The 27,252-nt window shown below is 34.8% G+C and overlaps 1 protein-coding gene across 17 annotated transcripts in view; it reads right to left on the bottom strand.

Annotated features, from left to right (window-relative positions):
* The window catches only part of PTPRD (protein tyrosine phosphatase, receptor type D), a 468,668-nt gene that overhangs the window by 100,526 nt on the left and 340,890 nt on the right, over positions 1-27,252 (bottom strand). For 8 of the 17 annotated variants that reach the window (XM_025051481.1, XM_025051482.1, XM_025051484.1 and 5 more), the window contains 4 exons: positions 26,857-27,066; positions 21,247-21,407; positions 10,817-10,929; positions 46-87 (listed from right to left, as the gene is read on the bottom strand). In XM_025051481.1, coding sequence (XP_024907249.1) covers positions 46-87; positions 10,817-10,929; positions 21,247-21,407; positions 26,857-27,066 — 526 coding nt within the window. The remainder of the gene's footprint in view (positions 1-45; positions 88-10,816; positions 10,930-21,246; positions 21,408-26,856; positions 27,067-27,252) is intronic. The other 9 variants (XM_015594468.2, XM_015594470.2, XM_015594474.2 and 6 more) reach the window with 3 other exon arrangements.

Below are 27,252 nucleotides of genomic sequence, written 5' to 3'. Positions count from 1 at the left end.
GATAGGAAACATAAAGTGACTTATGCATAATCAAGTAAAACTAACTTGAAGAATGAAGGTTACCAGGGTAACCGGAATCATCTGAACCTGCAAAGGAAATGATGGTGTAAATAAAATAAAATAGAATGAATTTGTTAAAAAAAATGAAATGTATAGTCTGATATACTTTTTAAAAGGATTAATAAAAATACAGCAAATTTTTACAGAATTCACTATACATTGTGACTTGATTAAGATCGCTTTAATATTTCACAAACCTGTAGGTGATTGACATTCACATGCAAACATGGACGCAAAGAATGACATGCACCATAGCTCATAGACAATAATCACTGATGACAAAATCAGACAACAAACTAAATTTCAAAAATGTTTCCACTAGTAGCAGATTGTAGAGGTTGGGGTTGCAACCTTCTCCTGGACATTTATAAATGGCCATGCTAACAGCTTTGTGGCTTTTTACCCAGGTCCTGTTATTCATCCCCCAACAAACCTACAATCTACTTCAGGTGTAAACATCTTTGTCCACTAATGGAAAATGAATGCAGGAAAGTGAGCAAACAGTGAAAGAACAAGGAAGGAAAAAGAGTGGAAAAACAAAGAAAGCAGTGACAGGGAGTGGCACATCTTAGTTCAGTCTGCCAGCTGGAGAGATATCAGTTTCATAGGTTCTATTAAAAATAATCCACTGCTAATTTTGGTGATTCCTGTGTCTCCCAGTGTTTTACTTTTCATGTGATTTGCATTTTATTTCTTTCAGATTAATTTCTTAAGAATAACCTGACAGAATATTGCTGATTCATGTCATATAGATACAAATTCCAGCTGGCTAGAAAAACTTGAACTAGCATATACCCCCAGGGAAGCCTCTGAAGTGGAAAAAGAATGGGGGAGGGGCTCAAACTGGAAGCCATGTTGACATGTGGCTGTCTCTGGGACTCTTTGGAGGGTGTCAGCCTGTGGAATGGTTACCAATAAGTCAACATGACACGTGATTACTTGGTGGGCATTTCAGAAATTATGCCATCATTGAAAGTCACCCAGTAAGTCCCTTTATCTCAAATGCCAAGTTTTCAATGGTTCTGGTAAGTGAAAACTATTTTTTTTTCTTCTCGATCATCATTTTATCACAATGGTGTGAATTTTGATGTTTTAGCATTCATGGCTATGAAGGTCTGCTTCCAGTCCGTTAAAATCTTAATGAAAGATCCAATAAAAATGAGTCAGTTTTTGAAGTAGAAACTCTTTGTTGCTGATATAATTATGCATTTGGACCAAAATGTTGGCGTCCATTTCTGGAACACATTCATTTAGATGGTAGAATTGAACTAATTTACATTCTTTGCAGGGAGTGGGTGGGTGACAGTGGTCTGATAATTAAAGTGATCTTATCCAGATGAGGCACCCCCAATAACAAGAATGGAAATGCAAAGGCACAAGAGACTCTAGACTTATTGGGAAATGGAAATGGAATAATGTGGACATCCATTACAGTGCTTAAACAGAGAAAATAATAGAGACAAAGATGTTTAGACCTTTTCGAGCGAATCGTGGGAGAGAGTTATTATCATATATGGACTGAGTGGTGGTTTGGCTAGAGAGGGAGGACACAGAGCCAATCAGGGAGGCGTAGGGGACTGAATTACTGCTCAAAGCTGCAAAAAGTAAAGCCAGTTGGAGATGGGAAAAGTATTAGTATAACAGCAGTAGAAGACCATAATAATCAACCAAAGATGCGATCAACATATTTAATTCTGGCATGCACTGGCACGTGATCTAGAAGTATTACTTTGGACACTAATTACAGAGAAATCCAAGCAAGCCTGCACTGACTCATTACATTCTAAACTAGGATCTATATATCACATGCAAAGATACTGTAGAGTTCAAGATTCCTTTAAGACTTGTCAGTGTGTATCATATTACGCCAAAGTTCTAGGACAAGTAAAAGTGGCAGAATGGATGTTTAGCAGAAAAGGGAGAACTTTTGGGAATCTGATGGTATAGGAGAAGGAATCTTAGACTAGAGTATTGGACACGCATTCTACTTCTGGTTCTGCCATCTGTTAATAGGGACAAATCACTTGTTATCAAGCACTTCAATTTGCTTATGTGTAAAAGTATGGAACTAGACAAATTCTGGAGCTGATTCCTTCTTTATAATTCTCATTTCTACCACATGTAGACAGGATTTCTGAATATATGGAACAATAGAGAAGATCTTTTGGATGTAGTTCATATGTAAGAGTTCTAAAAGTTATAGCACCTTTTCTGAGGAGTGGTAAAGCTTTATTTTTTACAAAATCAAAAACTCTTCTGCAGTTGAATTACCTATTTTTCAAATTATTTAAGTTTAATATCATTTTTTTAGCTAACCGAAAAATATATTATGATGTCCTATCATGTAGCAACACAGAAATTATGCTAAAGAATAAACCTGGGATGAAAATCCTCTAACATGAAACTCTTTAGCTAATATCAGAAAATCATCGCCAAAGATCTACTACAAAATAGTATTTTATAGTTCTCCCCCAAACTTCTCCATTGTCCAATGTTGAAAAAAATTGTATATGATATAATCAAGTATGTTAGATTCTGAATGAAAAACTATACACGCTAAGAAAATTATGATGTTGACCTCGCTATACCTTTTCAATCTTTTATGTTGTCATTGTCCATAGTCTACAAACCAAAGCTGTTATTAGACCAGTGTGTTCACATTAGCATCACTTGAGGTACTTTAAAATTCCTTCTTTCCAGGCTGCACACCAGACCAATTAAGTCAGAATTTCTGGGTGTGGAAGCCATACACTTATTTTTAAAGTTCCCAATAACGGTTCTCAGTCCTATGGGAATTCTTGACAGAGTGCCGATAACTCCATTTATTTAGTTACTTCATTCAAAAATCATATCAGAATTTATGAGAATGAGAACAGCTTTCTTCTGGTGCTACTCCTGAATCTGCTCTGACTCTCCATTAGCAAGCTTTAGTACTTTAGCTATTATCAGAAGCAAAAAACTTGAAGTACAGCTCACAACTGATGAGGACTTGCCAGGGTCATGACCTCATCAGTTCGAAGCTACAAATGCACATTTTAAAGGCACATGTTGAATCTGAGCAGAGTTTTCATTTTGAAGCTATGATATCCTCAATATACACTGTCAACATGAAAAACGACAGATACAGTATCTAAATTCTGCCTGAAGGGGAGGAAAAACATAGTAGCTACTTTTAATAGTGTACATATTTGTGATAGTAATGTCATAGCGGTTTCCTTATAGAAGTAAAACATTAAAATCAAAGCATTTTAAGCTGAGAGGTGGCTTAGATATTACTTAGTCCAGTATTTTCATTTCATGAACTTAAGAGGATTCCGAAGTCCAGAGAAGTTAAATGACTTGTATGTATTAGCCTGGCTAGTAAACAACAGTCATAAGTGTTTTCAGCATCTTTGTACTACAATATTTCTAGAATGGCAGTTATGATCTTCTAAAGCAGGGGCAAAGTCTCCAGTGGCTGAAAGGGCCAGGTTGATAAGGTAAATCACCGAAGATGTCCAGGTACTGTATTGCATAGTAAACACTTTCACAAAGAAATGCACTCATCCCCATTTTCTCTCAAGTAGCCATCTAGGGCTGTCTTTCATTTATCCACTTTTAATCTCCACTGAAAGAAAAAAAAATGTTTCTATTATATGAAAAATAACAATAACCATAAGATAAAATGGCAACTAACATTCAGGCTCAATGTTAGAGTCATCTTTAGGGGTGATGTAGGCTGTAGAGAACTTCCAGAAGGGTGAAACTACTCGGTTCTAGCAGATATTTTCCAAGTGGTACTGCAGAGCCAAGAGGGCGAGACTTTTCAGGTTCAATAGCAACTGAAAACCTAGATTTTGTGATGTTTCCTCAGTTTTCACTGTTGACTCTGAAAATTGTTGAAACCCAGTGGGGCTCAAAGACAAGACCTTTGCAGACCACATTTGGCTAAAAGATTGTGACCTCTGTTTTAAAAGAGCAAAATATTCCTTTTGTGTGTATGAATTAAAATCAAAGAAGGTTGAGAGTGACAGACTGCATGCTTGCAGCCACAAGGCAATGGGATGGACACCAAGTGTTGTGAAGGGGATACGACAATGATACTTTTCACATAGGCCACCCTCTGATCTGTGGGTTTATCTATTTTGCCCTCTTCTCAGACCCCGTTAATTTTACTAACTAGAAAAATGAAGTTCAGATGGATTAAAAGGACTCGATCAAAGTCATCATTATCAGTAAAACCATAGCTGCGTGGGGATTTGATAGCAGACCTTGTCACTTCTCATTCTGGGCACTTCTCATTAAGCTATGCTATGTCTTAAATCATTAAACACCCTGGAAGAACGATAACATGCACATAAATATGGGCCTGTGAGACTGGGCTATCTACACAGCAATACAGAGATCATAAACCATCTGCAGTTTCAGAATGTGTCAATAATATAACAGCTTCTTTTTGTAAGGTATGTCTCTTTTGGTGGTAGGGAAGAGGTATAGGGAGCTTAGACACACAACTGTATTTTCCAGTTATTTCTTGTCAAAATATTGTGTGCTTCTACAAAAAACATGTGCTAAAGGTATGCTTTCAAAATGTTAAAAACTACAGTACTATCTGGCAGAAATTTTTACAAATTCCTAATTTACAGTGTTTTTGCTTTTAAATTTTTCTGTCATATTTTACTGTCAGTAATATAATCAAAAATATGCTTCAAATTATTTTTTATCTATAGAGAAATGTTTATCCAATACTTACTTTATTTTCACATGTTTTTTGCATTAAATGCCAATAGGCACTTTACAACATTACAACTATTTTGCAAATGAGAGTTTTGGAGGTCACTAATAGTGGTGGATTATCTTTTAAATGATTTTTCTTTTTACTACTGTATATGTGACAACTCAGTAGTTCTCTCTTCATGGTTTTCTTTTCAGCAAATTGTGATAAAGACTGGAGAATAGTTCTTGGTCATGGAACGAGAAGAAACTAATTTGTTCATCAAATCAGTAACTGTAGTCCTATCAAAAGTGCACTTAATTGAATTAAGTCAGAGAGAGAAACTTAGTTTATGAAATATTTGTCAAATTTTAACATAATGTGTGCACGATTTAGAATACCCTGAATGAAATACAAACACTCTGTGATTATAATTTGTCTCACAAATGATGAGTTAAAGACAAAAGAGAACATTGATCTATAAGGTATAATTGCTTTTTGGTAAAACCATGACAATCTGACTTAATCTATAACTAGGATCAACATTAAGGGAACGATACAGTGAGAGTGATTTTTCAGGTTAAGTACTGGATAGCATAATGAAAATTCATTTTTCATTTAGAATTTCACAAAGTGCAGAATTTGAATAAATCATGTTACATTATAATATAAATTTACCATTTAGATTCAATGAACCAAATTTTTGAAGTCTAGAATACAAAGAGTACATAGGGTATTCTTAACCTAAGTTACACAGGGTATTCTTAACCTAAGTTGTTCTTAACTTAAGTTGTATACTTAAGTTTCTTACAGTACAATATAAAATATGAAGATAAACGAGTATATAAAAAATGGATCTTGTTAGGATTGATCAAATTAAGAGTACTAATAGATCAAAAGAGACATGCCAAGAGCTTTTGAAGTCCACCAGTTGCTGTGCTGACTGGTGCACCATACGATGCTATTAGTTACGTGTTCCCTTATACTTTTTTCTTCATGCTAGAAAGAAAGTGTATTTATCTGAGATGTTGAATTTCTAAATTTCTTTGTTGGGAAAAAGTAGAAATATGAACACATATTAGCAATTTCTTTGATTTTCTTATACATCACCATCTTTTGACACTATTACATTTATCATAGTCATTTTGTCCAATTCTAGAGGCCATGGCCCAGAGGGGCTACACTGTAAGTAAGGGCTTTTAACAATATCTCAAAAATATCTGTAATTGGCAGTCTCTCAAAATGGTAGATGTGCCTACCCTACAACCCTGCAATCACACTTCCAGGTATATAACACTCGAAAGTAGCAAAAAAGATGTGAAAAGATGTGGGCCCAATACTTCTCATTTCAGTATTATTTGCAAGAGCAAAACACAGGGTATAAGTTAGCCTCATTAATAAGGAATGAGCCCATACATTTGTGACATCTGTAGAACAGAATACCACCAGTTGTTAAAAAGGAGATATAATTTAGTACAACCACTTGCAAAAAGTTCTATTTTTATATAGTTAAATGTTAAAACAGGAAATTTTATGTAAATGCACCTATCTGTATATCTATACACCTGCTACGTATTTTATTATTTAAAGAACTGTGTACACACACATACACACACATATACATAAAATCTGGAAGAATATGCATAGAGCTGTATATGGTAGATATTTCTTGAAGTTAAAATTGAAATAGTTATAGGAAATCTTTTACTTTTTAGTTTAAACATGTCAGATAAAAAAATGGAAAGTGGTGGGATAAAGAGTAAATTTTGTTTTTTAAAAGTGCTTTTCTTTTGGACTTTTCCAACTAATGAAAAATTTCAAGCATACAAAAATTTAAGTAAGATAATGAACATATGTGTAGCCACACTTATGTACAATTGTTTACAAGCTTAATATTTTACAAAAATTCCCCAATAAACATGTGTTGTTTTTGTAATTAATAACAAAAAGATATGGGGGGGGGGAGCAGTCATAAAATAACTTGAAAATTTTTTTAAAAAGGAGAAAAGAAAAACTTTCCTCCCAACCTAAGCAAATGGATATATGTATAGTTCACTTTTGTTTACGTGTAACTCAGCTATCAACCATCCTAATGCGTCCTGCCCACAAAGATGTGTGAGGCTTAGTGGAGGTTCTCTTTAAAAGCATCTTTTAATAAATATTTTCTTCCTTTCTTCTACAGATCTTAAAGACTTGTAAAACTTGATCAGCAGTTAATTCTAGTTTTTCTACTACATCTCTTCCTTCTTTTTCTGATTTTTCCCCAATTTATTCAATTATCCATTTGAAGTGATCAGTCTAACCTTAGCTAATGACACTTTCTTTTATATTTAGGTCTCTGTTTTACTTTTGACAGAGTAATGACACTTCAGTTGCATGTACCACACTAGTTCTGATTGACGCCATATGACGATAATTAATGAGTTATTGTTTCAAACCAAAGTCTTTTAAGAGATCAGGTAGATTGGGTTCTAAATATAACTTGGTTGTATACTGACATCTGAACCTAAAGGACTGATAAACATATTCAGGGAAAACAGCTACAAGCAATGGTACCAGGGGGAAGTGTGAGACTTCCTCGCCCTATTTAGGTGCTTGAACACGGTTTCACTGACACTGACTTGATCGCCATCCAAAATTCGAAAAGCGTGCTGAAGCAATGTTCTCTCCACATCCCAAACCTCACAAAGATGGTTATCCAGAAAACAACAGGCTTTTCTGCCTTCATTTTGTGCCTTACCTGAGAGACAGTGGATAAAATTTTGACCTTCTCCTTTTCCTGACCTAGAGACAGGTGTGTTTGTGGTACTGCAGTGAAGGGTACAGTTCTTTAAGTACTTAAAACTGTCACAATACTGCATTTATATGAAACTTGAAATGTATATTCCACTACCTTTTGAATACAAGGCAGAAGTGAGGGGGCAAATCTGCCTCCTTAAATCTAGACTCTCCAATAAGAATAAAAAGTAAGTAGATTTTTCATTCACAAGATTTTTTTTAAAGGAAAGTAGAAGTTACAGAATTTGTAAACTAAGCAAAGTTTTCTTTACCTTCTGAAATAACTACTGAATTTCAAATGGTGTTGTTTGGTATTTTTATCATCCACAACAGTCCCATAAGAAGTAGAAATCAATTTGCTTTCATGAACAAGTTCTGCGCTAGGGGCTGGTTATATAAATCACAGGTTTCTGATTTCATTGAAAGTCATTTGTTTGAAATGAATATATGGATGATTAATTCTCTACTTATGCAAACCATTAATAAGTATTGTCAAATTTTATGTTTATGGATAAGTAATTATACATTAAGAGTTTTGATATATATGGAAGCACATTTCAGATAGTGAAAGGTAAATTTTTTTGTTTAAAATCCATATCACTTGCTATGTAACACCTGGAAAAGGGTCATTTTATTCCATCGCTTATGAGAGACCTTCATTATCTGTGAGTTAGAGGAGAGGAAAAAGCACAAAAAAGTTCCTTGGTTAGCAATCCTACTTTCTGCTCTCATCTTATTGGCAAGTAATTAAGGTAATTCACAGCCACTGGCTGGAATCCATACAGGCTGAAGCAAATGGTCACATTACTATGAATTTCACACTAACAGCTAAGTTTACTTCCTTTGTGAACTGGTCCAACTTTTAGGACAGCAGGCCACAGTATAGAGCTTGGGAGGCAAATAGATTATTTCACTAAATCATGTTTAAGTAGATCGCTTACCTGAGCTAAAAGGCACAATATAAGGCTTCCTGAGTGAACAGATGTGCTAGGATCTGAGGACACTTTCTCCCGTTCTATTCTCTTCCTCTCCTAAATTTCCTTTCTTCTTCTTTATCCATTTCGCCCACTTCATTTTATTACCCACTTGAGGTGATAAGTCTAAGCTTAGTTAAATGATACCTTTTTATAAACTTAAATTCTCATTTTAATTTTGCAAAGCCATTGGTGATACAAGCAATGTCACTTCAAATGTAACCCTCATTCTCCTTTCCAGTGACTTATAGGTATTTTAATAAGTTCTCTCTATAAATGGGTCTAATATTTCCACACACACTAGGAAAATTAGATTCTTAATAGAATTCTTGGGTTTGGCCATATTCGCAAAATTACTCATAAAAGTAAGAAGTACACGTGATGGAGGTTTCTCGGCTGAAGACATTTCTATTCCATTTCTTATAGTCACCTGCATTCTGCTAACAATCCTTCCTACACAGTTCCCATTCATGTTTCACATTTATGCCCAGGAACATTCTCTGCTGGTGCTGGAGGTGGTGAGGGATAGAACTCCCATTGGCTTTCTTCTTTGGGGGCTAATTTGCCTTTCCACTCAATCTTGTGGTATGCTTCTGTCCCTGCTGCAAGATCAAGGTTATTTCCAATACAGATTACACTGTACACAGAAGCCAGAGGAGGCTGGGGCAGTGCTGAGCAGCAAGGTACTGAGAAGCACAATCATTTTCTCTGTTTCTACTATGTGCTACTCTTGTAAAGAGTGATGAGGCAACATATGTGAGAAATCATGTGGTAAATTATTTTTGTGGCTTTCAGATCCTCTGTACATTGGTTTAGTTAAATATAAAAGTACATGAATTCCTGGGTCCGTTATTAAGAAGTTGCCTATAGCCTGAGAAGATCAATGCTCGACTATTTAAAAAAAGTGCTGAAATAAAGAGCTTTACTACTCAATTCATATCAAGTTGCCTTAATGGAGCACCTAGCGGGTGACATCCAAGAGAACATAGTGATTTGGGAGGACTACAAAAGTCTGTTCAGTCATCGTGCACGTGTGCACAGTCTACATTGATCAGTCTTTTTAAAAATATGTATACAGGAAATTTCTACCTGTCATGCTGATGAAGTATACTTTGCTTTAAAAAAAAATACATTTTTAAAAGTCTAACCTCATTTGAGATAGAATTTAAACAAAGTACATTTATGATGATTTGTATAGACACTTTGAAAATGCCAGACACTTCTTTCGACTGAATAGTTACCAGTTACTATGACATATTTACATGTGAAAGAGAAAATATGCTCAATACAATAAACCATGTATTTTAAATTCAAAGCAATTCATTGCAAATGTGTAGCTTCATAAATCTGTGGTGTATCATACCGTGAGCTAGAACATCCATTTGACACACACACACACAGAAAACATCCCAACAATTGGGGGTACAATACTGCAACCAAATTTTAATAAAACAGATTTCTTAGATCAGCTTTTTACTGTGTTCATCGCCACTAGGTATTAAGATAGTGCCACTCGGTTTTATGTTTTTGCTTCTCTTTGCCATTCATTACTTGCCATTCATTTGGTACGAACAAGATTTATTTAAAAGACAGTATACTAGGCTTGAATTAACAATACTGTACTAAATGCTCCTCAGCGAGAATAATATTTTTCCTCTGTTGAAGCACTCAATGTTTTTTAAGAAACAAGCATATATTTCTTATTCTCAGCCACTCTGCATGTCTCCCCAGGAAGAATCCTGAATTGGTCAGTGAGATTCAGTATATGTAATATTTAAAAAGATATCAATATTTGCTTCATTTTGTTTCTTTCCCTTTCTCTATCCTTCCCTTACTCCTTCTGGCTACTCTTCCTTCCCTCTCTCCCCCTTTCTTTCAGAGTAACATAGACACAAATTAATAGAAAGATGTAGAATATATTCTTTCCAAATAGGTCAGGTGATGTAACATTCATCCGCCTATCTATTCATTAACTGTATGAGAACCCAATTCTTTCCAGGTAGATGTCATAGAAAATAATAACTGTATTAAGCCCATATATGTGGCATTCTTATAAGACTATGGTTTGTCCAAAATTTGAAAGAGAATTACAGTTTGATTCTCTTCTCCACCCTACCTCAGATTTGCACAACGAGCTTAATTTCTTTTCAAGACTTATGTTTTGGCAAGTCTCTAATATTAAAATAAAAGAGGAAGATGCACAAAATTGTTTGAAATAAAGTGATGCATTCATCTCTCAAGGCAACATCAACTGGGCTATAAAAATTTCAGTGAAGACCGTATTATGAACAAGACGAGTCATGTCTCTTACCTGGTGTTTGAAAATTAAGGCGCCTCAGTTCTACTGGGTCTGTTGGATGGTGTGAAGGAACCTCCTTACTGTTTGGTATGCTGCTCTTTCTAGAGTCGGACTCTGCCCTCTTCCTATAGGGAGAAAGTAAAAATTTAAGAACAAAAAAGAAATGAATGGAACAAATTTAAAAAGCAGAGAGTCATGCCTCACCCCTAACTTGTAGTTTTCAAACTTTGATGGCCTCCCTTCGTGACCTCGTTCAGGCTGCTTTCCCTCTCTTGGCCTACAGTATTTCCTCAGGTCAAAAATTTTTATTTAAGTGGATGATCTCAAAGTACTCTTTCAGCTCCAGAATTAAACAATTCAGTGACTCTGCCTTTAGGCTTTACGGGAACGTTGGTGAAATATGTTTGGATCTTTGCTCAGTTATTCTCACTTATCTACTAGCTCTACTTGTGAGGACCAGGATAGAGGAACTCCATAGTCAATAAGATTATTGTTATCATAGAGAAAAGCTCTGAAAGTATTGGACCTCAAGCTGAACATTGAAATCTGTCCCCATTTCTCTTAAGAATATAAAACTAGTGGCTACAAAGTCGACCTGCATTGAATTTTCTCATAAGGCAGATAAATACAGCAAGTGCATTTCTGAGATTCCAAGTCAGCTTAATACTTAGAAGGAGAATTGGGACCACACAAAACCACTGTCCACTTTCTCTTTCAAATTCAAATTTTAAAAAAATAGTGTTGGCTATTTATGGTGTTAAGCTACCTATGATTAATGTTTTGTTAGTGAAAAATCTATCAGAGAAGATTGGAGAAAAAGTAATTTCACCTGGTGAGTAGTCCCAATCTTCTAGTGAGCATTCAAGATATGGCAACCATTAACAATGTCATGTTTTAAATTCTTCACATAATTCATTTAATCTCTTTTAATTACTATCTATTAATTTTATTACTCTTAAAGTATCATAATATAATTTAAACAAATGTCTATTTAAGAAATGTCAGTGTTTTTGCCCCTAAGATTTCTTTCTTACTATTTTTTTTCAAACTCAAATGATCAGAGTGGTACCTAACATTTTCCTTTTAGGCTAATTTAGATTAAAAATCCACTTAACAAATAGAAGCTTCTTTCAAACAGTGCTTTATTCCAAATACTGATCCCATCCATCTCCAGGCTAGAGTCATAATCCTAGCATCTCACCCCTGCTCAAAGCATTCTAATTCAAGGACAGAGGTGGAGCAAATTGTGTATGAACTCTCCTTTCCTCTTTTCAGTATGACTGTGGGATAGCTTCTATGTGTTCCTGTGATAATGGGCTCTCATTCAGTGTCACCCAAGTTGTTCAACGGTTAGCCAGAGGGCTCCTGTTAAATAGTCTTTCTTCCCAACTCTGCTCATCTGTATAAAATAACACTAACCAGGGGATGAAGGGAAGATGAATGCAAAGGGCAAATACACTTGATTTGCTCAAGTGCGATACCTTTGGCAAAACATGGATGCTGAAATACATTTTGGGGGGTGAGTCTTACTAGACAACTTATTCTCTTAGAATTTTGGATTACCCTGTCTTCTGACTTCCTGTTTCAACCTAAAGGTGTCAGGCATAGTAAGAGGACAGAATATACTGCCAAGCTATACTACCAATCAGAGAAAAGCAGTAAACTGGAGGTGTGCCAAAAGTCCCGGTAGCTCCAGTTGTATGGAGTGTAAGATGAGAAGAAAAGAGATGGAGGGCTGGCGAAAAAAGATATGAGAAGGAAGAGAAAGAGGGGCTCAGAAGAAGGATATGATGACAAGTTTCAGAGTAGACAATATCACTGTGTTTATGCTGGGGCTATTTGCCTCACAGCATCGACAGATTTATTTTACCACCAAAGATATAAAATCTAAAAGGGTTAGTAAAATGTCTTTGAGTGCAGGCTCGCCAATCATCCCCACGTATAACAAATACATGGTTGGTCTTCTCACTTCAAATCATCCCTGTGGCCCTTGACAGGTTTTGGTCTTTTCACACAAGTTGGCACAGATGACTAAAACCTGGATTTTTATCCTTTCTCAAAGTGGCTCTACTGTCATTGTTGCAGGATTGTGGAAATCAAAAGTAGAAATATCTGGGCACAGAAACTATTCTCCTCTTGCAGGTAAAGTAGAACATCCTCCTTATCGTCTTTTCAACTGAGGCCAGGCTAAATGACACTGACACAGGGACAGAAAAGCATACTCTCTAAAAATTTCAGTGAAGTCAGTTTCTCTGGTACCAGGAAAGCTAAAAATCACATCTTGTTGCCCAGATGAGTCTTGGAAAACCCAGAGCGTGAAAGAAAATTAGAATTCATACTTGTAATAAATTGAGAGGAATGTCCTGACGTTTAACAACTCCCTCACTTTATCTGTTCAAATAAAATGACCTCCAAGATCTTAGAATCCAAAAATCCTAGCCATCTAAGAAAACCAGCTGTTTAAATTTGTTTAGTTTCATTTTGATGATCACAGCATGGATAGTTCTGGCTGCCCCTACTCTTAGCACATTATTTTAAAATTGAAATGTGCTAAAATGGTTGTTTTCTAATGGAAAGAATTTCTAAGAAAGGTCTGCAAGATGCCGCGTTTGGCTATCATCAGTAATAATACTAAAGAGCTTTCAAAATTGAATTTACTGTTGTAAAGTTTTGAATGGCATATAACAATTTAAATCAGGTCCAATATGAAAGTAAGTAGTAACATTTTTCTGTTTCCAGAGGTTTCATTATTCTCATCTTAAACTAGAAAAAAAGCAAAGAATGGTGCATAGAAATGGATTGTAAATTTTGTCTTGCTCTTTTATTTTTTTCTATTAAGAATGTAAAGCCCCAGTGTAACTTTATTTCTCTAAGCGAGAAGTATATGCCATGTATAGGAGCTATATGGGTGAAAAGAAAATAGAAGATCAAATGACATTTCAGACATGGCAGAAAGTGCTAATAGTATAAAAACATGTGTTTGTGATGTTAATAATGTGCAATAAAAATGCTACTCTGTGGTTTAAGGGGTGTTTTATATTTACTTATTCTCACCTGATTCTCATCTAGGGGTAAAGCGAAAAGCAAGAACAAAGGAAGATTGTGTGGAAGATCAAATCTATTTACTTGGAACAAAGATATTCAGACTTATGGGTACAGGCTTTTGGAAGAAATAGATTTATTTGAAATCTCTACTATGAATATACAAAGGTATCGGTTCGAACACTTCACAATCCTGACACCATTAAACTGTAACCCAACTCTGCCACTATTGGTATGTATCTCCTTGGGTGAGTCAACTACAGACATTCTCAATTTTTTCACTTATGAAATTGAGAAGAGGGTTAGAAGATGATATCTAAGTTTTGGGCCAACTCTCTTAACAGAGCTAGAAGGCAGTGATGAGGTTGTGAAATGTGGACAGCGTTCAATAGGATGGTAGATTTCTGAGTATACTGAATGGATACAAAGTATTTTTTCTTTTGACTAGAAGATAAATCTGTTTTATACGTGTTTTTCAGCTGAATTAATAACTAAGGACATAAAATACAGAAATAAAAAGGACCCTCACAGAGGTAGTAGCTCTATATCAATAAAAGTATAGTTAAGCTTGCTGACCAGTGTTAATTTTAGGAAAAATAAAGCGGTAGTAATCCTCAAACTTTAGAATCACCTGGGAGGGCTTGTTAAACTACTGGTTGCTGGACTAATGCCCAGTTTCTGATTCAGTAGGTCTGGGATGGAGTGGGGCAAGATCCTGTATATCTATGAAGTTGCCGATGCTACTGATCCAAGGACCAGTCTTTGAGAAACACTAGAATACGACACTGGGAGGAAGGCAGGTTAGATGAGCACTGAGATCTTTTTCTCAGTTTAATTTTAAACAGGAATTTATATTTATGTATCAATATAGATATACATTTATAGAGAGATATGAATAAGAAAACAAGTCAGTTAGATTATAACCAGTCAATAATCACACAGTATAGCTATTATTATTATTGTTATTATTATCGCTACTATTCCTGTTATTACTCAAAGGTGGAAGACATGGAAAATAATTTGGAATTACATAAGAGTTTTCCCTAAGACAATGCCAACAATATTTGCAGGGTGTGAACGAGCTAATATTCCTGTTTTAAGAGGTGACCAGAGATCAAACTTGAAAACTGATCTAAACAAAACAAAACAGCTTAGGGGACACCTCACATTTCACTTCTGCAGACATGTTAACACATAAAAATGCTCATTTAACCTTAACAACACACAAAACACAGATAATGGTTTTACTACCTTCTAAGTTTAGCTTTAAATAATCTGTTTTATCTTTTTATGTAAACTTTTTTTCTCCCAGAATCATTTTAATATCAAAATTATTTTATATATGTTAGCTTTATCCATCTTCTACTTCTCAAGTATCGTCTTTTACATCCAACCTCCACCCTCACCCCCTCAATACCTCCAGAGTCTACCCAGATCTTATTTTTTTCTTACTGAGCATTGAAGGGGTTTATTCTCTATTCCTCACCTGTCAGGTTTACTGCTCCATTTTAATGCAGCAAAAAAAAAAAAAAAAAAAAGAAAGAAAGAAAGAAAAAGAAAAAAGAAAAAGAAAGGCTAAATGTTAGTTGGCCAATGGTAACAAGAGTAACCATGACAACCAAGATTTAACAGTGCTTACAGATTGGGACACATAACTAACACACATTAGGAAATGACAGTATAATCAAAATATTTAAAGGCCTCTAATTATGAAGTAAATGGAGGGCATGAGTGTGCATCTCTAAATAAAACAGGGTTTTGTGTGTGTGTGTGTGTGTTAATGTCACACTCACTTTTGTCCATCAGTTTACAAAATACTGCCATGATCAATATTTCCAGAAGTATTTGATGGTAGAGATATAATTTGACTTTTACAAAACATGCCATAAGGAAACTACTAATGTACTTAATGGAAATACATTATTCCATATAAAAAATTTGTTCATTTAAAATAAAGAGTTCTCAGCTAAGAAGTAGATTATTCCCTTAACAATACAAAATACTTTCGAACTGCGTTGAACTGCACAAAAATTTGTACAACTGTATAATACCCCTCGAGGTAACAAAGTGGCAAAAATGATTTCTTCGAACACCTTTTGATAAGTAAGGTGATCAGAAATCTTTTTTTTAAATAAAATATTAAATACGTTTTCAGTTTCAGAAAAAGTAATACTCATCATTGTAAATCTACAGAGCATAATCTATCTATATAGTGTGCTAATCCAGAAAAATATTTAGTTACTACCAATTGACATGACAGATATTTTCCTAGTCAAAGAGGTGCTGCTGTCTGTGAACACACTTAGCTCATGCTTATAGACACTTTCATCTATGATAGATAATAGTTGGACTGTTTAAATAACCATGTTCTTTATGCAGAATATATTCTGAAAAGAATCTAAACAATCTTCATGTTGAGGCAAACTGCAAAGTATCTCATGACTTCTCAATTATAACAATAAAGGTTCAAAGTCTACCTTAATGGCAATAAAATATACACTCATGTCGCTAGAGTATCTGGCCTTGAGATAATTTAGTCCATCTCTTTTCAGAAATACAAAAGCCACATTTTAATTGTACAAACATATATACAAAATGAATCATGAAAATGATATCAAACATAGTAGTTAAATCTTTTCTTTATTTTCAAGTAATTTACCTGGTAGTGCCAGGTTTCAAAAAATCCTACATATATGTTTCTAACGTACTCATTTTTAAATCAGTGAGGTCATCAGTGACTCAGCTGTAGGAAAATTTGTTCCTCTGGATGGAAGAGAACCATTTAGTGAATTACCACCTTTGTGTTGATAAAGGTTGTTGATATCTAGATGAACAAATGGATATTGTGAAATTCACTCCCTCTTTCACAGAAATGGCAGCCTCACCACACAAATGGGTATGTATTTGGTGCAAATGTCTAAGTTTGAAGGCTTTTGGAACAAGTATATTTAAATTGGCTGAGAGTTTTATTATAGCTCTTGCCAGCCAAGATAAAGGCAACACTGAGAGATGGAGTAAACGAGTGGAGAGAAGACAGTTTTACAGCATTTGGCTTATATAAATTTGATCATTCATTATCCCTATGCGCAATGTACCCTAATAGGCACAAGGAGTACAATGAGGAATAGGACACAGTCCTTGACCTACACTATGGTGGCAGCAAGGAAGTCAAGAAAAAATGGGCAATTAGTTATGTGGTAAGTTCTATGATATAGGTTAAGTAGAAAGTGCTCTAAGAGCATAGAAAAGGAGACCGTAAAGCAGCCTGAACTGATAGAGAGGAAAGGACAAGAGGGAAGCACCAAGACAGGCTTTTTACATAATAGGTGGCATCTTAGCTTCCCTCTAAAGGGTGAGTTAGAGCTAGCTAGGCCAAGTGGAGAGAGAAAACATGTTCCAGGCTTAGGGAAGGACTTCCTCAAAGGCAGGACTGTCCGGTGTGGTTGGATATGGCAGAATATTTCTTCAATTCTCAAAATACTCTGATTTGTATTTCTTTCTTTTACGACAGCTTGTAAATACGTGTAGGGTTGCTACAAAAAGAGAAGACTACAGAGGTAAAGTCCACAGAGAGCCAGTTGGATCTGGGAAAGGCTGAAGTCTATATTTTAGTCACATCTATCTCATGACCTTCACGCATAAAAGGCTGGTGGGGATGAAAATGATTTACTCTCTACAGTATCCATTCAGTTTAGACTATTACTATTCAAGGATGTTAATTTGTCTAGACTGAGCCTTAGATCTTTCCAGCATCCTAATCCATATTTTCTTTTTTTTCATAGTACATAGTAAACACTTTTCATCCCTCATGAAATGCTTTTCCATAGATTCAGGTTAACATTTTATTATTAAATATTTTCTATATGAACAATTCCTACAACTAATGACTGAAATACTTTACTTATGTAACAGATGCACAGGGTAGGTTATTATTTGAGAGCAATTACTTTAGGATTTCATGTGTTTGGTGGGCAGGGGGTGGGGTATGAAGGGTAATCCAGAGTCATATTCAAAAAACACACATATAACCATGGGGGCAGAAATACTATAGTATTAATTCTATTATTTGGTTTTTGATGTTTTCATTATAGAAAATTTTCTTTAAAAGATTTAATTATCTACCTATTTATTTTATAAATGAGGAAATTGAGGCCCAGGGTGTTAGCATGATTTTCTACTCCATATCACCGGTTAGTCACAGAACTGAGACTTGAACTCAACTTTTCTACTACCTAGCCTAGTGTTTTTCGAAACCTTACTACCATCATATCTCTGCATTTTACATTTTAAAATCATTGTACATTTTATATAGAGGGTACAAATTTTCAAAAAAATTATAGTGCAAGATAATTTGTAATACTAAAGAACTACCAAGCATAATGCAATTTTCTGATGTGTTCAGAAGTTATTTTAGGACACTTACGAAGTCTTAATGACATTGTTTTGGCATTGATTATCAATGTATTATATCTTTTCAAGTTACTAGATTAAAAACAAAGTCAAATGAATACAATGTCAGATAAAAGAGTGTACTACTTCCACATTAATGTAATAATAAGAATAAGACTAAAAGTCTCCTTAGCTTTATATGGACAAACCATCCACAGCCACAGATCTACTCCAGACACAAGTAGTCTTATAAGTCATATATGATAAACAGAATTATCAAGATTATGAGTCAACAATATTTCATGCTCATTTCTTACTCAAAAATTATTTATATACACAAAGTGAAATACTTTAATAATAGTAATAATAATAAAAATAATAATGATAATAATAAACTCAATTCCAACAACTTATGTATAAACTGAAAGGCATCTAAAAGGGATGAAGTTTTTACAACATAATTAACTACTCAGAATCCAAGCTATAAACACACTATTCATCGCCTACAGATTTCCTCTTGAACTGCCTCATGATAATCAAGAAGGACATTCTTGGATCTACTTGAATTTCAAGTCAGGAATGTTCTTTACTGCTGAAGCAAGCATTTCTATTTCAGAAATGCTTCATGGGCCTTCAGATGGTTAGCTAAATATACTTAGCATTCGAGGATGTGTGCATCTTCCAACAATTGCATTAGACGATGCTTACATATGCACACACCAAAATGCGACTATTTTAACTGTCATAAAACCTTTAAATATGATGGCTCTTTTTGCAGGATTAGAGAAAAATTATAACTAAGTTGATTTTTCCAAACATATGCAAATGAAAGAAGGAAAATTTAATTATAAATCTTAAAAATTATCAAGGTTATAATCCTATTTCTTCATTTACATAACTGATTCACAAATCCCATGCACATCTCTGTTAAGTGGCATGACTTAAGGACAGTCAGATATATCTGATTGAAACAGTACTTTAAAAAATAAGGCAAGCATTTGGTCCATTTTAAATAATCCCAAAATGTCATGTGATGTGACACAACTGTCAGTAAACATTTGTTTTCTGAACTGACTTTCACAGTGGGATGTGATGACCTAAATAAATATTTCACCAAAAACAATTCTAATTCTACTTTTGCTTTCTAATTATTGTATTCTCTTCTGGTAATAAGCGCAGCACATGAATAGCAAAGGGTACCAGCTCCTGCTAGGGTTCACACGTGATCAGCTATTGTTCTGGAGTTGTGGCTATCTCGTTTCCTGCTCTTATCTCTTACACAAGACAGAGGCAATCAAAAATACAACTGGGCTCCTTACCATACACAGTAAGATGAGGATTGGGGTTGGAAGACTGAAACAATCAACTAAGAGGAGATTCTGGCCTTCAATCACATGCTTTTTTAGCTATTTTATGGCATGGATAATTGAGTGATGGCAGTGATCAGAAAAAAAAAGGAGGGATATTTCTTTCATTCTTTCTAGCTCTAAAATAAGATAGGCAATTTAATAAATTATGGTTATGAGTTTTTTTAATTTGTCATTTTTTCCCCCCTTAAACTTCTCTTCATACTAGAATAATATGAAATGCAGCTTCATAAGTGAAAGTTTTTCAAAGGAGAAATGTCTTGAAGGATATTTTTTTGAGTCAGGAGAAGTTATATAAAAAAAGTAAAGGCTATTTCAGGACATATTTAACAATGGAATACAGGTAGAAATAATTAATGAAGGAAGCTATATGGACAGGAAAAAGAAATCATGGAAATAAGATTATCAGATTAAGCATGTAAGCAAGAATCTAATGAAGACATTCTTATCTGATTTTGAAGGTCAAGATTAGGAGAGAGAGAGAGAGGTGGAAAACTGAGAAAGGGAGAGAGAAAGGGGGAGGGAGGAATGGAGAGAAAGGGAGAGAGAAGCTATTCTATAGTTGAGAGATGATATCATTTTCAAAGAGTTTCTGAAAGATGACACACTACAAAGGAAAATGGAAACACAGATTAAAATTTCTTGAAATAAAATGTGAATCAGAAGACAAAGATGGATGTAAAGAGATAATTCAGAATTTAGTCGCTCTAAGAGAATATATTATATGTTAATATTTAAAATTTTATATATTTATAATATTATAGTTATATAATTTTAAGTCAAAAGGATTTAGGGGAAGAAGAATTACTAATGTTTTCCATTCTGACTGACTAAGCAGTGACCTAGGGGAAAAAAATCTTGTTTGTATGTAGTGGAGGCAGAAATAGGATTGAAAGAGTGGACGATCAGAAAACATGGGATAGATATGTATTATTTACATCCTAATTGTAGTCAAAGACACTAAGTGAGATTGATACTTATGAGTATAAAGACTGAGTTTTTATTTTATTTATTTAATTTTTTTAAGCAAAATGGTGCCTCACATCGCTTCTTGGACACAAATGAGAATTCAGGATTGAAGATGTGGAATAGGGTTAGAAAAAAATGTGGGAAAAGAAAAAGTTTACTTTCTTTGCTGGTTTTCCTTCTCCATTCTTCAAATTGTAGCTACATTGCTAAATTTTGAGAAATAGCACCAGGAAAAAAATCCCAGCACATGTGTACATTCCTTAGGAAATGGACACAAATGTGCAAATTTGTGTTTTAAAAAAACCATGTTGAAATTGAGCAATTATTCATCTAAAACAATCAAATGCAAACTTGTATGGAATTATCTAATTATAAATGGACTAATGTCTCAAAACGTCACACAAAGTGCTCCTATTGCATAAGGCAGCTCAGAGGGAGAGGTTAGGATCCACACACGCTAGGCAGTGAAGTCTATAGAAAACACTGCATGAGATTATAAACAGTACAATCTTCACATTTTGTTTTAACTCAAATGAAAACATTTTACAATGATTATTGGGACTACGTTGAAGTAGTTCTACTAAAATCAACTACATAATGACCACAGAAAGATTACTGAGTCTTCAAAAAGAAGGCAGCTCCCAAGATTTCAACAGAAATATTGGGCAAACCTACCTTTTATAAAGAAGAATAGCAATGACAATGCAGATGATAAAGACCACTGCAAGGACAGGACCTACGACCCAGATCAAGCCTTCTTCTTCATCTGTGATTGGCTGTGGATCCAGATCCATTGACACAACAGGGTCGGAGTAGGGACTGGTTGCATACATCTTCTGAGGAAAAACAGAGTCTATGTTAGTCATAAACTAATGCCTTTCTAGGGTGTTATCTTTAGCATTAGAAGAAGCAAAGATTCAGGACATAGTGAGATTGATGATACGTGTGAAACAATGTTGGTAAATAAAAAGGAGGGGGAGGGAAAGGAGGATGGGGAGAGGGAAGAAAAGGGAGGGAAGGAAGAGGAAAATGTAAAGAGGTTTTGCAATCTAAATTTCCTTATAGAGTGAAATATATAAAAATAAAATCACTTATGATGGTTTAAAACACTCCAGAGGTACTTTTTCATTGGGATCTATCTATGGCATATTAAATGATTTTATGAAGTATAAAATACCAATAATTAACCAGTCACAAATGTTCAATGAACATTTATATTGTGCCAATGCGTTCCATATTATGTGAACATCAACAGAAATGACACAGTTCCAGCCCTCAAAACAATACCATCCAGTTAAGGAGGCCAAATTTAAAAAGTAAACATTTATAGAGCAAAATACTAGTATTTAATAAAATGTTAAACTATGCAAATATCCTTGATATTGTACATTAGTTAGAAAATAGAGGCCAAACAATGGACAAAGTCTATAACTTCAAAAGAAAAGTCAAATGTTCAAATTATAGATGCAAGATGTATGGAGTTGGTGATGTATGGCTTTCTAGAACATATAATTTTTAGAATTTAAAAGGATTTAGCAGTTTCCATTTACTTTAATTATAGTTACAGAGGTTGGAATGATTGTTCCCAATAGATAACTGATACAGAAGAAAGGGAATCCTTATATAGTGTTGGTGGGAATGTAAATTGGTACAGCCTTTAGAGAAAACAGTAGTATTGGTTCCTCAAAACATTAAAAATAGAACTACCATATGATCCAACAATCCCACTCCTGGCTATATATCCAAAGGAAATGAAATCAATATTCTGAAGAAGTATCTGCACACAGGTGTTCATTCCAGTATTATTCACAATACTAAGACATGGGAACAACCTAAGTGTCTTTGGATGGCTAAATAGACAAAGTGTGCTTTGTGAGTGTGTGTGCATGCACATGCATGTACAGACACAATGAAATATTATTTAGTAATAAAAAATAAGGAATTCCTGCCATTTGCAGCAATATGGATAATCTGGAGGGCATTATGTTAAGTGAAATAAGCCAGACAGAGAAAGATAAATATTGTAGGGTATCATTTATGTGTGGAATCTAAAGATAAAGTTGATTTCACAGAAACAGAGTATAAATGGTGATTGCCAGGGGCTGGAGGGGTGGGGGAGGGGGAGATGTAGATCAAAGAGTACAAACTTTCGGTTAACAAAAGAATGTTTTGAGGATCTGATGTACAGCATGGTGAGTATAGTTAATACTTATATAGTTAATAGTTATATACTAGAGAGTTGCTGAGAGTAGATCTTAAGCATTTTCACTACACAGAAGAGTTAACTATTTGAGATAATAGATGTGTTAATTATCTTGATCTTGGTAAACATTCTATAATGTATATCGAATCATCATGTATATTTTAAAAACATACAATTACACTTGTCAATTTTTCCTCATTAAAGTTGGGAAAAAATATGTAGCTACTTGGTGAAAGAATGGACTGAATATCTATGAATTTTATTTTTATAATAGTATATTTCCTTCTATCCTATTTTAGACTATTTCAGAATAGTATTCTCTTGAGTCTACTCGCCTTTTAAAGTCCTACCTTTTTCTCTTCCAAAAGAGACCAATCCACATCCATGGGTTGTCCAGTTGCCCTACCACTTGCTCTTCACCTTTTCTCCCTCCAGTACCACTACTTGTCCAAGTCTCTCATTTGCAAAATCTAACTGTCATTATTCAGACCTCACCCTTCCAAACATCTTTTCCAGAGTTGCCACAGTTGATCAAGCCTTCTTTAAAACTCCCTCCTCTGGCTCTAATTGTGCACTCAACTAGTCTCCTCCTAATCTTTCCAAATGATCATGCCCTGTTGAGTTAACTGCCTCCGTATCCATCCTGTGCCAGCATTCTTAAGTTTTGTTTTCTGCTAGTCTCTTTCCCACTCCCTTATCTGGCTAGGCCATTCCTAGCCTCAACTACCAAATCCTATGCAGATTACATCTTCATTAAGGTTCCTAAACTCAGAAACTCTGCTAAGTCCCAGACCTTCATTTCCAATTATTCTTACATGTACCCTAGATTAAGAACTGCATGTGTTGCTTCCCTGATTCCCAGATTTACTCTCCTTCTGACTTGCTCATTTCTCATCCTTTCAATAGCTAGGAATGAAAAACTACTGATTTTGTCCAACCAATGACCCTCAAGTCCATGTTCCCTCTTTTTAGTCTCATGGGTACCACTTTTCTTGAAGACCTCATTCATGCTCATCCAAACCATATCTATAGATTCTTCCTTCCTCTAATAGTCTAAACTGCTGCTACAGTTATTATCCTAAACTATAGCTATTAATCCTTCAGGAGGCTCTCTAGTAATTTCATAATAAAATCTAGACATCTTAGCGCTGTTCTTAAGAGCCTCCACAATTTTGTTTAAAAGTTCCTTACCACATATAACATATTCTATCACAGTGAACTTTTTGTTGCTACTACTTCCCAGATGCTCTATCCTCTCTCTTTAACCCTCTCACAAGTTCCACAACATTTGGCTCCTGAAATCCAATTAACCTTCAAGGCTCCACTTAAATACTGCTTCCACTGAAGCTACTTCTCCTTAACTAGAAATAGTTATTCTATAACATGTAGGTAAAAATAATTTTTAAAATTTTAGGTAGTCTTTTATTCCTTTTTTAATGGCATCCATCAAATTTTATTTTTTTAAAAAATTTGTGCCTGTGCCTTATTTTATTTAATGAAGCTATAAATTTCTGGAAGGTAGTTATTTATAAATTATTTGTGTTTGTATGCTTAAAGCAGCTAGCCCAGAATTTTGTACTTAGTGAGTTCCCAACAAATCTTTGTTGAAGAAAATGCTCATCTCTTCAAATGGCTGACATTATCAAGGCATGAAAGAATATATTCATTTTCCTATGATCAGTCAATATATTTAATTTTCAATTTGCATTAAAAAATTAGGGCATATATTCTGATTTTAAGAGTGACAAGCTCAATAGTTAATTTGGAGAACACATGTCCCACTAAATGCCTGTATACTATTCTTCCCTCCCTTTTCCCTCACTGTGCCCAGAGACTAACTAGACTTTCAGATTTTCCAATGCATCAAAAAAGATAACTCAGTATATTTCTAGCCTTCTCAGTGGCAGCTAAACAAAGATATGTACAGTATAAAGATTTACACAAACCACTTGGCAAAGACACTAAATATCCAAGAAACATGAGTCTTTATGTAAGTTTGTTTGTTTTGGTTTATTCTTTCCCCTCTCCTTTTTGTAGGTCATACTCAAACTGTCTGGCAGACAAAAGTAACTAAAACTCTCTGATTTGAAATTCTTGACCAAGAACCTCTGAGATAATGATCTTGGTCAACCAAGATAAAAATCTAAGCAGATTTTCCCAAAGCACACACCGATTTCCAAACCAAATTGGGAAACAGAATGTGAAAAATGAAAAGAAAACAAAACTGTAAAATGACACACCAGTCTTGTAAATCAGAATTTGTTTAGTGTGTGGGGGTAATGGAAAAGAGCAAACCTTTGATCATTCTAAAACAGTCCTCTGATATTCCTGACATGAGGCAATGGATTGGGGAAAAGCTTGAATCTTTGGTGAGGGGGAATATTTTCTCTATGGAAATTATCAGTCCATCTTTGGAATGGTTAGGTGTTTTATTAACAATCATTCATGAAAATAAGAGGCTTATAAAATGACTGTATCTCTGCTAACATTATACTAGTTGGATATAAGTCTTTTCTACAAAGTAAATGCTGGCTTGAAAACATATATGAAACATAAAGGCCACACTGTCAGCTTTGAGAGCAATGTTGAGAATGATGCAGAAAAGGGGCAATTCAGATAATATATTTGGAAAAAAATCCTTAATTACATATGAAACAGTGAGATGACATACATTGTTTCATCAATGGTGAGGCATTTATACACTAGCAGAAAGGTTTGGGTGCTATCAGAAACCAGAGTCTCTGACAGTGATACAATCAGCCTGATGATCTGATGAGATCTCTCTTCTTTGCTGGATTTTCTGATCTGCCTCAATGGTCTAAATGTGCCTTCTGAGACGTTCTAGAGCTATTTAAAGAAAATTACTTTCAAATATCTAAAAGTCATTAAAGAAGAAAAAAATGATTTCCAACATTTCATTTCCCTGATGTTTTGCCTTAAAACTTTCAACGAGAGAGAGAAAGCATATCTCTGCATTAAAATTCCAGAAAGCCCATTGCTTTGTTTTCAAATGACATTCTGTACACAAAGGTAAACCAGGCAGAAAGGCTGCCTTTGTGTTTTGACTTTCCAACGGGGAATTCCATCAGTCATTTGAAGAGAAGCACCACTGGACATGCTCACACCTGATATGGAGGAATCTTTGATACATCTTGGGCTTCTTACATATGGAAGTGACTAGTTCTACTGAGCTGCCACGTCTGTCAGTTTCAGGCCCTAATCTATTAAAAAGATACAGTTTAGAATATGTATATTAAATGGTAATGTGAACTGCCACTTCAAAAGCCGCCCCTGCTTCCCATCTACAATTCCTTTCCCTCTCTCTTTTTAACATTCAGAGCAACTGAAGCATAAAACGACATAAGAGCAAGATGAATTACATAAAAGAAGACAACTCATTATTTAGAGTACCTTAGGAATTCTGTTTTATTGAATTATTTTCTAACTTTCTTGGCTTTTCACTGATAAAGTCACCAGTAAATTGCTATGATTAAAGAAGCTGGCTGTGCTTGCCTTTTTCTAGACAGACCTTCCCTGTGAATCTAGGTAGAGAGCACTGTGCGCTTGCTGATAGTTATAGGAGAATAAAATACAATCACCCTTAATCAATATTTTCAAACACATGGAAATATTCTACGTGTAACTGCAGAGCTTATTCCTATCGTAATAGACGCAGGCTGATGTCTATTAGGTATTATGAAAGTTTTCTTTTTCTTTTTTTGAGAATAATCGTTTATAAAGGTTGAGGAAGGAGACTGTGAGCAGTGATGGCTATCACCTCCTATTGATATGTGTCACATGGAGAGGTCTCAAAAACCATGCCCTAATAATTTGGCACTTCATATACTTAGAAGTCCACCTAAATCCCCTGTCATTAGAAACATAGCCTTTTTTGTAATGAGATCTCAAACAGATTACCCAGTAGTATTCAAAAAGTAGGCAGCCTGTTACTACCTTTTAAGTTAATGACAGCTCATGAGAAATAATTAGGATGGATATACCTATGTATCCCCAAATAACTACATTCTGGTGAAAATGTATAAGAATGCCATAGGAAATAGATTGCATCACAATTAACTTACAGACTCCGCATGATCCATCACTGCTAACACAAAGAAGACATATTCTTGACCACTTTGGAGTTGCTTGTTTGTAAATCCACCATAATGTTTGTCATCCCCCAGGGTGAACTCAGTGGGAAGGACATCAAAGTGAGCGGCTATATATGGCTTTAATTCAACTTCTCTCCCATACCGGACGCTTCTGCGTTTCCTAGATATTTCTTTAAGCAGCTTAAGAAAAAAAGTGGGAAACAGAAAAAAATGTAAACAACCCAACATAATGATGGTTTAATGGGAGAAATTAATTCAGGAATAGAAACAACCCAAAACAATTTGTCCACACTTCATGTAGCATGTCAGCATCACTAAAATCTCAGGTCTCTTTTAAATGCTTGTCTTGTTGTTAAGGTAAGACAC

This window comes from Pteropus alecto, unplaced genomic scaffold (genome assembly GCF_000325575.1).
Source record: "Pteropus alecto unplaced genomic scaffold, ASM32557v1 scaffold95, whole genome shotgun sequence".
Lineage (NCBI taxonomy): Eukaryota > Metazoa > Chordata > Mammalia > Chiroptera > Pteropodidae > Pteropus > Pteropus alecto.
The sequence above is the reverse complement of the archived record's forward strand: the minus strand, read 5'-3'. Positions and strand labels throughout refer to the sequence as shown.